The sequence below is a fragment of the Podarcis cretensis genome (assembly GCF_951804945.1).
Source record: "Podarcis cretensis genome assembly, chromosome: 9".
NCBI lineage: Eukaryota > Metazoa > Chordata > Lepidosauria > Squamata > Lacertidae > Podarcis > Podarcis cretensis.
This window is the reverse complement of record NC_137178.1, coordinates 7,629,360-7,645,877: the sequence shown is the minus strand read 5'-3', so window position 1 is coordinate 7,645,877 and position 16,518 is coordinate 7,629,360. Positions and strand designations below refer to the sequence as shown.

The window sequence follows — 16,518 nt, the reverse complement described above, 5'->3', positions numbered from 1 at the left end:
CCCCCTCCACACACACACACACACACACACACACTTGCAGTGTGCACAGGCACAAGCGCTCCTCCAGCAGCCTCCTCCAGCTCCATTTCAAGATAGCGCAGGGGCTGGGATCACAATTTCACTCAGTGCTGGGGCGACAGCACGCGTGTCCACAGAGACAGCTCTGAGTGCTGCCTCTGGCATGCATGCCATAGGTTCGCTACCACTGATCTAGGTGTATGGCTAACAGTAAATAATATAAATCTGTATAAAGATAATTATTTAAAAACATTAAAAGAAATTTGCAAATTTGGAACAGAATAAAACTTTCACTGTTAGGTAGAATGTCAACTATAAAAAATGAATGTACACTGGTACCTCGGGATGCGAACAGGATCCGTTCCGTAGCCCCGTTCACATCCTGAACAGAACGTAAGACGTGACAGCACGTCTGCGCGTGCGCAGGTTGCGTTTTGCTGCTTCCGTGCATGCGTGTGACATTTTGACCATCTGCGCATATGCGAGCAGCGAAACCCGGAGGTAACGCGCTCCGTTACTTCTGGGTCACTGCGGAGCGCAACCCGAAAGCGCTCAACCTGAAGCGTATTTATCCCGAGGTATGACTGTATTACCAAGAATGGTATTTTTGTTTCAATCAATTTCGGTTATCAGCAAGACAGATTGTTTCAATGTATAGCAAAAAAGATATTGCTAAATATATCTGGTGGCAAGGAATAAACTGATAATAAAATATCAAATATTGATAGATGCAAAAGAGAGAGGAGGTTTCTTCCTGCCGGATATGAAATTATATTATGAAGTATCTTGTCTTTGTTGGCTGAAGGATGGATGACATTGAATAATCCACATATTTTAAATTTAGAAGGTCATGATAATATTTTTGGTTGGCACGCCTATTTGTGGCATGAAAAAGTGAAAGTACATAAAGGATTAACAAATCCCATAATTAGGGGGGGGAAACCTGCATAAAGTATGGAATAAATACAAAAAATTATTGGAGACAAAACACCACTTTGGCTCTCACCACTGGAAGCTATAGTGGTAAAGAAAAAAAAATGATCGAAAGTTGGACAACTTATAGAAATTTATTAAAACATGAGGGAGGAGAGTATAAATTAAAAGAATTTAAGGATTTATCAGGAAAGCTAACAACATGGATACAATATCATCATTTGAATGAAGTATTTAAGAAAGATAGGATACGAGGGTTTGGGGAACAAACATCACAATTGGAGAGAGATCTGTTGGAATGTAATGTTAAAGTGCTGTCTAAAATGTATAGGATATTATTGGAATGGGAGACAAAGGATGAGCAAGTAAAATCTTCAATGATACATTGGGCAATAGATTGGTTAAAAGACAGATATGGAAGCATGAGAACGATTGTGGAATATGGATATAAAATTTACAGCATGCTAAGATTTAAGAGAAAACTATATGAAAATGTTATCTAGATGGTATCTAACACAGAGTAAATTGGAAAAAATGTATTGCCAATTGTTGGAAATGAAAAGAGAAAGAATGTATTTTTTATCATATGTGGTGGTCTTATAGTAAGGTTAAAGCTTACTCGGAAATGATATATAATGAATTGAAAAAGATGTTTAAAATAACATTTGTTAAAAACCCAGAAGCTTTCCTTTTGGGAATCATAGGGGTAAAACTACCTATAGAAATTTATTCATGCATTCAACTACAGCGGCAAGAATGCTATTTGTCCAAAAGTGGAAAGAAGAAGTTCCGATGAAAGAAGAATACAGTGGTACCTCGGATTAAATACTTAATTCGTTCCGGAGGTCTGTTCTTAACCTGAAACTGTTCTTAACCTGAAGCACCACATTAGCTAATGGGGCCTCCCACTGCCGCCGCGCCGCCGGAGCGCTATTTCTGTTTTCATCCTGAAGCAAAGTTTTTAACCCGAGGTACTATTTCTGGATTAGTGGAGTCTGTAACTGGAAGCGTATGTAACCCGAGGTACCATTGTAGAGACAAAAGTTATGGAACATGCAGAAATGGCGAAACTTACCAGAAATAAGAAATCAAGATAACAAACTTTTTATAAAACAATGGAAATGATGTATTGAATATTTACAAACAAACTGTAAACAGATAAGGACATTGGCAGCATTATTGTAATAACCTTCAGTTTAATAGGAGCATATATCTAAAGTAGATGGATAAATGGATAAGTTATAATATGCAGGAAATGTAAAAACTAAAACAAAAAACTAAAGAACCACAGAAAGAGGAGGAAGGAAGTCGAGTTTTGAAATGTTAGAATGATTATAAAACTATTGAAATGTATATAATTGGAAACCATAAATTAATTTTTAAAAAACAAAACAACAACATGATTTTATTTCCATGATCAAAGATAAACGCGTGTTCCATTTCCCCTCAGGGTTCAACAATGAGATTACACAAGAGCTGAGTTTTTAAGTGGCTCAAAGTCCTAATTCAGGTACCAATTATAAAAATTTGGGGGTCCTTCCAAAACTGTCTTTACTGGACGCCAGGGCAAACAGATGCCAACAACACATGCAAAGTAACACATCAGAATTTGTCTCTGAGGCCCTTGATGGAAACTCACAGCCAAGAGCTGCTACCCCATCTCAGATTCCAGATGGGCACACATGCATCTAAAAGTAAAATAGGGTATGGAAACATTACACACATGTGGAGGGAGAGGAGTCGCCTGAAACCTGCTTAAATATGCAGCATCCACAATTTGTGGAAGAGGTTTTTGGTTTTTTTTATGTATTTTGTGTTACTTTGTATTTTTATGAACTGATCTTGAAATGAAGAGTGGTATACATATTTAATATAAATATATAAGAATACAGTGATACCTTGGTTCTCAAACTTAATCTGTTCCGGAAGTCCGTTCCAAAACCAAAGCGTTCCAAAACCAAAGCGTGCTTTCCCATAGAAAGTAATGCAAAACGGATTAAGCCGTTCCAGACTTTTAAAAACAACCCCTTAAATAGCAATTTAACATGAATTTTACTATCTAACGAGACCGTTGATCCATAAAATGAAAGCAATAAACAATGTACTGCAGTCACACAATCAATCAGTAGCTGAACTGGGATCCACACAGTCACACACACAAGAAAGAGCTGCGAAAACGCAAAATAAATAGCATAAACAGACAGACCTCGGTGTAATACTCAAAATTGAAGCGTGGCACTCAAATCAGAAGCGTAACACTCAAAACGGAGCATGTTCAGCTTCCGAAAAACGTTTGCAAACCAGAACACTGACTTCCAGGTTTGCAGTGTTTGGGTTCCAAGTTTTTGCATACCAAGGCGTTTGAAAACCAAGGTACCACTGTAGTGACTCTCAGACTGATCCACAAAACAAGCAGCTTCCAAATGTTATGCTGTCTGTGTGGAAGCATGAGAATGTCAAATAGTAATGGCATCTTTAGTACTTAGTAGAACAGCCTTTTGCTGCTATGACCTGCTGCAAACGGGATGCACAGCCAGACAGCAATAGAGATTTTCTATGGGGTTCAAGTCAGGTGACTTTGATAGCCACTGTAGAACCTTCCAGGACTACTTCTGCAACCAAGCCTTAGTGGAATTGGAGGTATCCTTGGCATGACACTTCCTCCCAGGATTTCCCGATACTTCAATGAATCCACCCTGCCTTCTGCACACTGCAAGTTTCCAGTGCCAGAGGATGCAAAGCAGCCCCAGAGCATCATTGAGCCACCACCATGCTTCACTGTAGGCAGAGTGTTCTTTTCAGCATATGCTGCATTCTGCTTCTTTCAGACATAGCGCTGATCCATGGGGTCAAAAAGCTCCCATTTGGTTTCATCGCTCCATGGAACAAAATCCCAAAACTTCTGTGGCTTTTTATATGATTTTGAGCATACTGGAGCTGACTTTTATTGTGCTTGTGGGTCAGTAGTGGTGTACGTCTTGGAGTTCTGGCATGGAAACCTTCTGTGTTTAGTGTGCTTTACTGTGCTCACTGAAATCTCAGTGCCTGCTGCCACCAAGTCTTGCTGTAACTCCTTTGAAGTCACTCAAGGGTTTTCCCCATCTGCTTGCTGCCGCAGATAGTTTGCTTTTTCTGCCCTGTCCAGGTAGTGTAGCCGCTGTTCCTTTCACTTGGAACTTGCGAACTATGCTTCCAACGGTGTCTCTGGGAACACTCAGTGCCTTCACTATTTTCTTGTATCCTGCTCCTTGTTTGTGAAGGGTGATAATCTCTTCTTTTACCTTCTTGGATCATTCTCTTGATTTAGCCATACAGTGATACCTCTGGTTACAGCCGCTTCAGGTTGCGTTTTTTCAGGTTGCGGACCGCCAAAACCCGTAAGTACTGGAACAGGTTACTTCCAGGTTTTGGCGGTCGCGCATGCGCATAAGTGCTAGACCGTGCTTTGTGCATGCGCAGAAGCACCAAACCGCAACCCGTGCGTGTGCAGACACGGGTTGCGAACGCTGCGGGTTGCAAATGTGCATCCCGCACGGATCACATTCGCAACTCGAGCGTCCACTGTATTTCTAACATGCAGCCAAATTTGACATTCAGCAAACCCCTAGCCAGTTCAGGTATTTCATGTGTTCCAGCTCAAGCACACCTGGTGCGACTAAAGAAGCCCTTGATTGGTTGCATATGGTGGGCTTGAGACAACACCTGTTGTATTTCTGCTGTTGTGAAGGATTCTAATGTTTAATAGGTTATTGTATTTTAGTGTTTTGTTGGAAGCTGCCCAGGGTGGCTGGGGAAACTGAACCAGATGGGCAGGGTATAAATAATAATAAATTATTATTATTATTATTCTATTAGAGGGTTGAATAATAATAAGACTGGAAAAACCTGCATAGGCTGCAATTCAGCTGAATTTGGGGAGACCACTTGAAGCATTGTTGTGCTGAGCTATTTCAATTGTTTTTGTTGATTTGTTCATTGCAAACAGCTGAAAGTCTATAAATTTAGATAATAAGCCTGACTTGCAATGGGGGGGGGGGTGTTGAATAATTTTGATTACAACTGTATGTAAAGCCTTGCAATTTCAGCTCCCTTGGCTTTCCAGTTTTACTTTAATTACCAAAAGCATTCAACAGGCCATGCCTTGATTAACTTTGGTCCATAGTTAACTTTACTGAAATGTTTTGCTGCCAGCAGGGTGTTGTTTGTTTTTTTTAACCCATGCTGTTTTACGGGGTCTGATCTCTGGGTATTTTGGGTATGGTTTTCATTGTAATGTACTTACATTTTTCTTCTTGTTGTTCTAAGGTTTACTTTAGGTTTTTAAAGCTCTCTAAGTTGCTTAGAAAGGGACTAATAAATTGAAATAGCAACAATAACAAGGCAGAGGAGATTACAATATCCTTTATAGAATGTGCACAGACAGAATGTAGTAAGCAAGGCCTGTAGGGGAAAAAAAATATTGATCCAAAAGCTGAATTGGCCTCAGCACTTAGGATTTCATGAAATGCTGCATCCATGTGCGGATGCAGTCAGTCAAAAAAATGCGTAAGTGAATGAGCAATAGAAAAAGACATATAAACATGAAATCAAATCATTTTTACTTAAATGCAGTGTCTTTGGCATTAATTTGCAGATGTTAAATTTTGAAATAGACAGTGTTCCTTAAACATGTAGAAAAAAATGGACCTTTAAATCACCTCACATTGACAAGTCTGACAACACACTGTTTGTTTGGTAATAGGCAATTGTAGTTCTTGAAGCTGGTATAAATATCTATAGTTTTGTTCCATTTTCCCTCAACATACCATCTCAGGTAGCTGCATGCTGTAACACTGACAGATCTGCAGGTAATATACTGTTTGATGAAGTCTTTTCCTGATCATAATATTTCTGAAGATGACAATTTCTCTGTGATAATGAAAGGCGCTGTAATGACTGGAGTCGCAACACTGAGATCCAATAATAACAATTCGTGGTTTTAATTCAGCTGTCACAAAAAGCTAGTGTAGATTAGGAAGCTGTCAGAGAGTGAAAAAACAAGGCTCGCTGATGGCTCTGTACCCTTTCCATATATCTCAGATCAATGACCATTAAAAAAAACCAAAAAACCCAGAAACTGGGGGGAAGGGATTGAGCAACCCAAAACACAAGAGCAGCAAATGCACATATGCACAAGAAGCAAATGCACATATTTCAAGTGAAGAAGGGGAGTGAAGTCTGCTAATTTAAGTGACCTCTGCGAAAGAAGACGACGGGTTGGAGAAACAGGAATATTTTACGATGAAGATACACCAAAGGCTGGGTATGTTGACAACGGGACTGAATGGGGGGGGGGACCTTTTTTACTTTCCTTCTATGTGATTTACAAGAACCCCTCCTCATTAGAACCGTCGGTTGAACTGACCCAAGCAGGATGATTAAGATCTGTGTGGAGATAAACTTTAACCAAAAGTACGCTTTATGGAGATCAAGAAGCAATAAGAGCTTTTGGGAATGGCGCAGCAATTAATTCGGAGTCGCCATCTTGCCAAAGGATTTATAGCCGAGAGGAAGAACGGACTTGTTTTCAGACTGCATTCCTAGTGAATCTCCTCAGAGGTTTTGAGAAAGGAGGCAGATTGGTGAAGATTAATGACGCTAAGACTGTTTTGATGTATGGAAGTGAAGTTATATGGAAAACGTCTGGATATGGCTACTGGCTAAAAAAAATAATATCCACGCGGGATTACAAACTGTTCTAACCAGCTTGCGGAAACTATCAGAGGTCACAAAGAGAAAGGAAAAATATATGAAAATAACAACAAGAGATGTGGAAAAACAATAAGAAAGGACTGGATAGTACTGTGAACATCATAAGGTTAGATTTGTGGACATTAAAACAGCAGTAAGAAGCAAGAAGTTGATTGGATCCCCTTCGGAACTTGAAATATGGGTACCCCCAACAAAAATTTAAAATTTGGCTGTGTAATTTGGAATTTATGTAATTTGGTTTGATTTGATGTGATTGGTCAGTTAATAAAAAAATATTCTTTTAAAAAAAAAATGTCGCTTCCCAGAGCCACAGCGAGGACTCCGAAGAGGAGGGGTGGCAGGCTGGGGAAAAACAGAGGCTTTTTTCCTTTCCATATTGAGAGTGATGCAAACGTCTCCTGTCCTGGAGTGCCGGCTGTAAATCCCAAGATAGTGTAGGTTAGTTCAGAGGAACTGCAGCCTTTAGAGATAGCTCCAGAGGGGGATTGGCAAAACTGTCCCCAAGTCCCCATGGACTTGACGAAGTAGAAGGGTCCATGCTTGGCATAAGTCCAACAGGAGGAGGGGCGGCCGATGGAGGATATCCTGTTGGCGGAGGACCCGCCCTTTAGTGAGCTCAACGTCATCCTCGGCAGTTGATTGAGCTGTGAGCTTGGACTGAAACTACTGTGTAAATACTAATAAATCTAAGCGAAATTAAACCGCCAGCTTGCTGTGTTCTTAAGAGAGACATCTGTAATCCCGATACACTGATAGCCTTTTCCTCCATGAATTTGTCCAGTCCTCTTTTAAAGCCGCACAAGTTAGTGACCATCACTGCCTCCTGGGGGAGTGGGTTCCACAGTTTAAAAAGCTGGGGATGTGGCAAGATTGATTACTGGAATGCAACTGTATCCAAGACCTCTCTGCTCCTGCCATAGAGTTTCTACAGCCATCTTCCCCTTTCTGCTGTAAGTGTCAAAAACTGAGGGTGGGAGAGGTGGCAGCATTTGGGAGTCCCAGCAATGCCACAGCAGCAACTGGGGCAACTTACACATCTGGGTTGGGCAAGGTTCCCTAGATTGGGGGTATCCATTTGGATGCCCTCCAGAAGTTGTGGACTACAACTCCAAACAGCCCTGACCGCTGCCAACACAGGCTGGGTCTGATGGGAACTGTAGTGCAAAAAAAAAAAAAGCAACCAAAATGGTTATTCCGCCTCCAGAGAAAGATCTGGCTGGAAATGAATCCAGGAAAATAATAATTATAACACACCACCCACCCCTATCTCTGTTTCAAAGTTCTAACAAAGTAATAGGGCTGTGAATTCTTTCCATTCCTCTGTATCCTAAGAATTGTTTATATTCAGTTATCACTGTCTTGCTTTAAAGGAGTTAGCCAGAATGTTAACTAAGCCTATTGAGTGAATGGCCTGAGTCATTTGCCAGAAAGGGACTGATTCCTTAGACAATGGCTTAGCCATATCATGAACTATACATGAAAGCATTCGTCTTCAAATGTGAAGTACAATTACCACAATAAACCTACTGCACGGAGCATTTCATGAATTTTAACTTTTAACTTGGGGGAATGTTCCATGCAATGCCCACTAGATGTCTCTATCACACAACAACAAAAATATAACAGGTAGCAAATTTCCATTGCTAAATCGGTGAAAGAGACAGGGCATGGAGTGTTACACACACACAAGCGATAAATTAAAACATAGTAGCTATTATCAGATTTTTGATTTGTTTTATTTTTAAAGAAAACAGAAATTGAGAATTTCACTGGAGGAATAGAGGGGCAAAGGCTATTTACCCCTTTTCTGTCTGCATCTCCCCTCCCCTCCCCTCTCTGTGCTATGGAGAACTGAGTCCCTCCTAGCAAAAGACTGGGGGGATTTTGACAATAAAAGGAGCTGGAAGCAAAATGCTTAAGCATTTTGACTTTGCTGACCCTTCATTGACTGTATTTATCAATATCTTTATCTTCACCCTCTAACAACAGAAGCACAGCAGTTCAGTCAGGCTGATATTGGGTGGGGGGATACAAAAGGTTTTTTTTTAAAAAAAGGAGGAAAGTCAATGTGAGCACAGGTCACAAAGAGGCCTAAATTATTGAGGAGTTCTCTCCTGTTTCCAGCTGTATTTTCCAAGAACGGTTGACTGACAGTTTTCCTCCTGCTGCTGCTGCTGCTGCTTCTTCTTCTTCTTCTTCTTCTTCTTCTTCTTCTTCTTCTTCTTCTTCTTCTTCTTCTTCTTCTTCTTCTTCTTCTTCTTCTGTAATTATAGTGGCAATTATAGTGCATTTGTGCATCAATTTCAACACAGGGAGCATTTTTCATGTCCAAAGTATATGGCACGAGTGTGCTTTGCAAAAGGACGCAACAAAAAGGGTTCTTTTTCTGCATCACCACAGCTTTGCCTCCAGGCTTACGCCCGCTCTTTGTTCCTGTATCCATTTCTTTGCCATTGGCACTGTCAACACAGCATTGTTGAAAACAGTTGCTTTTATTCTGTTGCTTCCTCTCTTACTGAGTAATTCTAGAATCACATTAGCAAAGAGGTTCCCATGATTTTCTGTTGTTGTTGCTTCTTTACTAGATTTTTCCCTGTGTTTACTATTTTAACTTTCATGCCTCAGTTTGCATTTTAAAATGCAAACACAATAGATCTGTTTATCAGTTATGCCAGAAGTCATTTGATATCCAGCCGTCCATGTGACACCTCCATGCTCAGAGTTGCCATCCAGCTGTCCTATTTTAATCATGATGCTAAGAGTTCATATTGCAATAGTCTCCTTTCTACGTCCTGTCAAACTAAGTAAGTTAGGATAAATGGAACTTCCAGCTATAGAGGTAGTTGATAGTTGATCTCTGAATGCCAGGGAAAAGGTAAAGGGACCCCTGACCATTAGGTCCAGTCATGGACGACTCTGGGATTGCGGTGCTCATCTCGCTTTATTGGCCAATGGAGCGGGTGCACAGCTTCCGGATCATGTGGCCAGCATAACTAATCCGCTTCTGGCGAACCAGAGCAACGCACAGAAACACCATTTATCTTTCTGCCAGAGCGGTACCTATTTATCTACCTGCATTTTGACATGCTTTTGAACTGCTAGGTTGGCAGGAGCAGGGACCGGGCAACGGGAGCTCACCCCTCGCGCAGATTCGAACTGCCAACCTTCTGATCGGCAAGTCCTAGGATCTGTGGTTTAACCCGTAGCGCCACCCAGGACCAAAGGCAGCTTGGCTGATTTCCTGCAGGCATCTGGCTGGTCTCCTGTTAGAATCGGGATTCTGGATTAAGTTTACAAATATATATATAAAAGAAGAGTTTTATGGGGTTAAGGAAGAGGAAGGTTATGTGGTTCACTAGTGAACAGAAAGCTTCCTGCATTGCCTGTTATGAGCGGCACCATCAATTGATCAAAAATGATCAGCTTCCTTTGTTTCAAGCATTCATGGTTTTGTTTTTGTGAATGTGCATTCTTGAAATGCCACTTGATTTTTTTCTTCTCCCACAGAACAACAACAAAAAAAAGGTTACATTTACACTATGTAAAGGTCACATTTACATGATCAATGTGCATACCCTTTAGGTATACTTCACTCTCCTAGTTTCAAGAGTCAGGATATTCTATTATCTTCTGTAATTTGCACTGCAACTTTATTCACTCAGTCATTAAAGGCATTTACACCCTACTCTTGAGCAGGAAAACTCCCACAGCAGCTTATGAATCAATAAAAACCAAGTCAGTTCCTACCCTCAGGCTTGTAATCTAAAAATACATGGCAGAAAATGAAATATGGGGTGAGGGTAGAGGAGAGAAGGGAAGCAAACTCAGGCACCAAATTCTTAATGTTTCCCTTAACCTTCCAAGGTTCTTACATATGACCAGCTTGTCTGGAAATGGACTGTTCACAATTTAAAAACAAACAGGTCTTGGTAGCCCCTGAAGTGGGGGGAAACATGATAACCAAACCCTCCTGGAAGTGACTGAAAGGCAATCAGAGTTGTTGGCCTTTCAGTAGGGTTGGAGAACCTGTGCCTCTTTGTATGCTGTTGAACTTTGTCTCCCATCAGCCCTGAACAACTTGGCCAATGGTCAGGGATGATAAGACTTGTAGTCACAACAACCTTTAGATGATCACAGCTTAACCCACCCCTGCCTCACGGCAGGTACAGGGTACCTCCAGCCCACAAAGCTCACCAGCTATCAAAATGTGGCCTGTGAGACAGTTCCCCGAAGCCACCTATGATATCAGGTGTGGAGCAGATAAAGGTGCAGCTGCAAGAGAACTGGAATATTTAAAGTATGTTCCTAATTGTTCCTTGGCAAGCAGAGCTTGTATTTGGCTCCCTTTAAAATTTGGTGCCAAATGCAAGCCCTGCTAGGACCGCTTCGAGTCAGGAACTCCTGAGTGGACTTCATCCCTGCTGAAAGCAGATTGCAGGTTGACACTAAATTCAAGTTAAGCGCTGAGTGCAAGGCCCACTCAAATCAGGTCCACTCAGGGCCTCCTGATCAGAGCCCCTGCGTGAAACCAATATCTGCCCAAAGCAGTGTTTGCGAGTTGGCACTGTGCTTAAAGGCCCGTATAGTTAAAGCTATGGTTTTCCCAGGAGTGATGTATGGAAGTGAGAGCTGGACCATAAAGAAGGCTGATCGCTGAAGAATGGATGCTTTTGAATTAAGGTGCTGGAGGAGACTCTTGAGAGTCCCATGGATTGCAAGAAGATCCAACCTCTCCATTCTGAAGGAAAACAGCCCTGAGTGCTCACTGGAAGGACAGATCCTGAAGCTGAGGCTCCAATACTTTGGCCACCTCATGAGAAGAGAAGACTCCCTGGAAAAGACCCTGATGTTGGGAAAGATGGAGGGCACAAGGAGAAAGGGACGACAGAGGACGACATGGTTGGACAGTGTTCTCGAAGCTACCAGCATGAGCTTGACCAAACTGCGGGAGGCAGTGGAAGACAGGAGTGCCTGGTGTGCTCTGGTCCAGGAGGTCACGAAGAGGTGGACACAACTAAATGACTAAACAACAACAACAACTGTGCTTCAAGGAAGAAATGCAGAGTGTGCTTCTGAATTTCCTTGACCTGACCTCAAGTGATTGACAAAGCGTTTCATGGATGATGGGATGCATCCATTTCACCATCCCCTGGCCCAGCTGGGGAGAGCAAGTGGAAATGTGTGATCCTTGCTTTCTGCTTCTTGTCTAACTCACAAACTACTCAATCAATTACAGTAATTAGGACGGTTCCACTGAGACCAAATAAGGGATTTAAAGTAATCAGCTTTTGAGCTTGTGCCAAAACCAGCCACCTAGTCAGAGGAATACTAAAAAGCACAGGTGCAAAACAGCACACATGTGTCAAAACTCACTTTGTTTTCAAGTGCAATCAAAGTCATAATTTTAAGGGAAGGGGACTTGGATTGTTCTAATGGCTTGAGAGAACTGCTGGTTTTATTTATATTCTGATTTTTTAAAAGTGATTTTTAACTTTGCCCTTTTAAAAAAACTTCTTATGACAATTGCAAGGTATATTTTATATTTTCTGTAAACTGCTTAGAGGTTTACACTGAAGCAGTATGCAAATTATGTGAAATAAAAATAAATTGGCTAGCTGCTAAACCCACTGTATCTCATTAAAGTGTTTCTTTTTTTAGGTAGCATGGAACTTGTTCCCATAGTACCTATATACACAAATCATTAAATGCATCTTCTACATTTTGGTGTCCTAGAATAAAGCAGCTAGCAGAAGATGCATTACTCTAGATGAAGTACAGTAACTGCCATAATCTAATCTCAACTTTTAAGGTGCACTTTAAGTAGTGATATGTTAAATATTGAATGCAGGATAAAAGGAAAGAGGTATATAAGTTTTAAAAAAGATTGAAAATACAAAATTTCACATAATGGATTTCTAAGTTTTGGAATCTGCACAAATGATCCTTCCAGACCAATAAATTACATTTCTGGCTGCTACACAAAACAACAGTTACTCTGCAGATATATCCAGACAGGAGTTTTGGGGCTTCTGAGATGCAAACAACCAAAGTTAAAATACTTGCCAGACCTCATTTTGTAAAGTGCAATTGATGATTCAGTTCTTTAAAAGCCTACTTTCCAGGATGGCCTGCTGCTTTCTAATATTTTCCCTGTCATCAGAAGTTCCAGTCCTGTCTTATTTAAAGAGAAAGTTGTTCTCATTTCTTTATTCTAGAAGATTTATTTTGACCTGCATCTGAAATCTTTGTAATGCAAAGTTCACATTATACGGGTCTGTTTGATAGCTTTAACACATACATGCAAGAACCAAGAGCAATTTTAGAAATGTAGACAGCAGCTGAAGCAATAAAAGGATGATGTTTATGTTTCAAGGGAAATACAAAGCTTATTTTTGAAGGCCATACATAGTAAGCTCACGGAATAGCTCATGTACCTGAAGAACAAAGAAGTCCAAACGAAGCGAGTCACTCATACTTAAATTAGGAATACTGTTATATTAATAATGCAAAATCACTTCCCCTTTTTAAACAACTTACAAATTATACTAGAGAGATAAAATGACATTTCTCAAGCCCATCAAAAAGTGTGAAAAAATTACCTGTAGTTAAAAGGATGCAAGTAAAGTACAGCAATGTAGAGTATCTGCTGGAAGCTCTGCATAGTGTCCTCCATCCTATTTGTTATTGTGTTTATTATGATGCAACACAATGTCCCCTGTTGGTGTTCAGTGCAGTCCTTTCTGGATGGCATTGACTAGCATTAGCTTGAAGCTGCCAAGCATCAGGTGATTTTAGTGAGCTTAAAATGTGCAGTGCATATTACCATGTGGGAAATGGGGAGGGAGGGGATTTTCTGCCAGTTCCAGAACATGATCAGACTAAAGTAGCATATATTTGGGAAATTCCTTTCACCGTTGTAGGCATTTTGTATAACGTGTATACTAGCCTAAACATACAAGACTATAGGATCGTGTGTTACAGTCTCTACCTGCTCTGGTGTTGGTTTCTAACTATTTTATGTAAAGCCATCATTGATGCCAAGTAAATTCCTCACACATTTGCTGCAGGAACCCTCAATTCGTCAAAGCTTATGATACACTGGCAGGAAAAGCCAGGAAATGTTTAATATTACTTATCTAGCTATACACTAATTTATAGGCTGCCTTTTGGAGAATAGCCCACAAGAGGCAACTTAAGTAAAAGTAAAAGACACAATTCATTGCAATGCAATGCAATACAAAACCAAACCAAAAAGCTAACGATTTATTTACGTAATTACAAATTTAATTGTAATGAAAATAAATCCTGGCAGATAAAAAGTAATACACACTAAAGCACCTCTACAAATTAAAATCATACAGTAAGCCTATATTAACAAAAAAGCGGGACAAACTAAATACGTTTTTAAAGCTGTCCGCACTTCCATGGGGAGGGAGTTCCACAATCTCGGGACCACTAAAGGAAAAACTGTATCTCTCATGCACAGCAACTGAATTAATTGTAAAGGTGTGTGCCTACAAGGAAAATCTTAGTGCTAGGTAGGCTTGTAGGAGATCTTTCAGATAACATCCCAATAGTTTAGTGCGTTGTATCAGGGTCAGACCTAATATAAGGCTTAGTGAGGCACGTGCCTCTGGTGGTAGATGCTGGAGGCAAGAAGTGGCAGCAAGTTATTCGAGGCCACAGCTGTATATACCAAGTGGTCCGTTCTGCCCCTCCTCAGCTAATGTGCTACACTTAGATGTGATAAAGTTGCAGTGCCATCATCAGCACTAAAGGAAGATTCAACCGCTGGTCTAGTTGGTTAGGTATATGGAAAGAAGAGAAGACATCTTCTTATTCTGTGCCATAAGACGCAGAATGTTTGAGGCCAGCCCTGCATACTGTTTTTCACTGTATAGTATTAATTCCAAATTTAGCCTTCATTCCTAGACACCCGGAAATCATTGCAATCATGTGAAAGTAAGCACCCCCTCTTTCTTTTCATGCAAACTGGGGGGGAAACACACACACTTACATCAAACTCATTCAGCGCTGCAGCGAGTTCCCCAATGCCAGTGTGCCCCTTGTTTTCATCAGTTGGTGAGGTGGCCTGAGCAGCATTTGAGATGCCAGCAATAGCTTCTTGGACTTGCTTAAAGACGTAATCCCGGTTAGCTCTGGTTGCTGCTACGTCAGGGTGACGGAGGAAAGCTTGAGAAGCAGTATACAGCATGGTGGCATTCTTCTTCAGGGCACCACGAGCAGCAGCCATTTCATCCCGACAGTGGGGATCCTTGAGTTCCTGTTGCAAAATATACAAACATACATATATAAGCATGGGATTTTTTTGCCCTAACCAATGGTTTGGAGGAAATGTTAAAAATATGGTTTGGACCCTCTGCTTTCTCCAAGGAGCTCAGGGAGCAGACATTGGTGATGCTCTCATTTTATTTTTGCAACTATCCCATGAGATGTGCTTGGCTGAGAGACTGTGATTTACCCATGATCACTCAGCAAAATGGATGAATAGCTGTTATGAACCTCAGTTGTCCAAGTCAAACTGTTTGCCCAAACTGGCTCTCTGCTGCTTGATAGTCAAGAGATATGGATAAGGGGAATGGCACCTTCATAGGGAAAAAATGCATCTATGGATCTTCACAGGGTAAACCAAATTAATTCAGAACCCAGAATATAACACCTCAGTTCTTTTTCTTCAAGAGCCCTAAAACCATCCTCTATGGACATATGAGGGGCTCCTGGCAGTCTTACATCCTAACAGGAACTGTAGCTGCATCAACTGTATGAGCCAACACCTCCATAACAGGACTGCTGACAAGGTCCACACAATTGCAGCTACTCAAAAAAGGACAGTCTTGATCATGCAGATGGCAGCAGCAAAAGGGCAGAGAATTGGGGGGGGGGGGGTAGATACCAGGTCTCCACACAATTCCTATCCGGCAAGCTCCAACAGGTCATCATTAGGGACTTTTGAACATATGAACCAGGGCTATGATTTGGATAAATGTATCCCAAGTGTGTGCTCTATGAAAGATATAATAGACTTTCAGTGGAATCGAAAAGGCGAGTGATGTGGAGGTTGAAGCAAGGATTCAGAATTAATTGCATGCACATCTAAAATCTTGGGCTACATGACAAGCAAAATTGACTAGATAGGCTACTTCTTTTTATACCCAGAGGCTCTTTAGGAACAATGGGAATATAACTGCAGATCATATTATATTATTACTTTTGAACCACTCTCTTTTTTGCCTTCATTAATGGGAAGAATGAGCCAAAGAGTCATATTTTTAAACCACCCCAAGATTAACAATGTTTTGGCTCACACAAGGCATTACAGTTCTCATTAAAAGGAAGTATCTTTAGTTGTCTTGCCTCCTACATAGTGCCTTTTGTACCAAAAAAAAAAAAAAAAAAAAAAAATCTGTACCCAAGCCTTGAAAATATGGGTTAAATTTATATAATCCTCTGGCCTAATTTTCAGAAGTGCAAGCCCTCTGTTCCCATTGAAGCACTGCATGGCCCATTTGGGAAGGAAGCACATCATGATTAGGGTTCTTAAAAGGAGGACATTCAAAGTGCTGCATTGCATTTAAAAAAATACACACACTTCCACGCCCCCTCCCCGGGAGCAGCCTGATTCATTCAGTCTGGTGTGAATCCGCTTCGGCTGAAAATTTTCAGCTGAAAACCAGTATAACAAGATAACCAATTGGGGGTTTATCACACATCTGCATGTAAAGCATAATAAAATCCTCATTACAGGAAGTTATGACTCATCTCAAGGTATTTTGGTTATCTATAGGGGGTCACTGG

General features: G+C 40.9%; 1 protein-coding gene across 3 annotated transcripts in view; it reads right to left on the bottom strand.

The window, feature by feature from the left end:
- Window positions 1–16,518, bottom strand: part of CTNNA2 (catenin alpha 2) — a 562,131-nt gene that overhangs the window by 403,042 nt on the left and 142,571 nt on the right. For all 3 annotated transcript variants that reach the window (XM_079990774.1, XM_079990775.1, XM_079990773.1), the window contains exon 6: window positions 14,720–14,986. In XM_079990774.1, coding sequence (XP_079846900.1) covers window positions 14,720–14,986 — 267 coding nt within the window. The remainder of the gene's footprint in view (window positions 1–14,719; window positions 14,987–16,518) is intronic.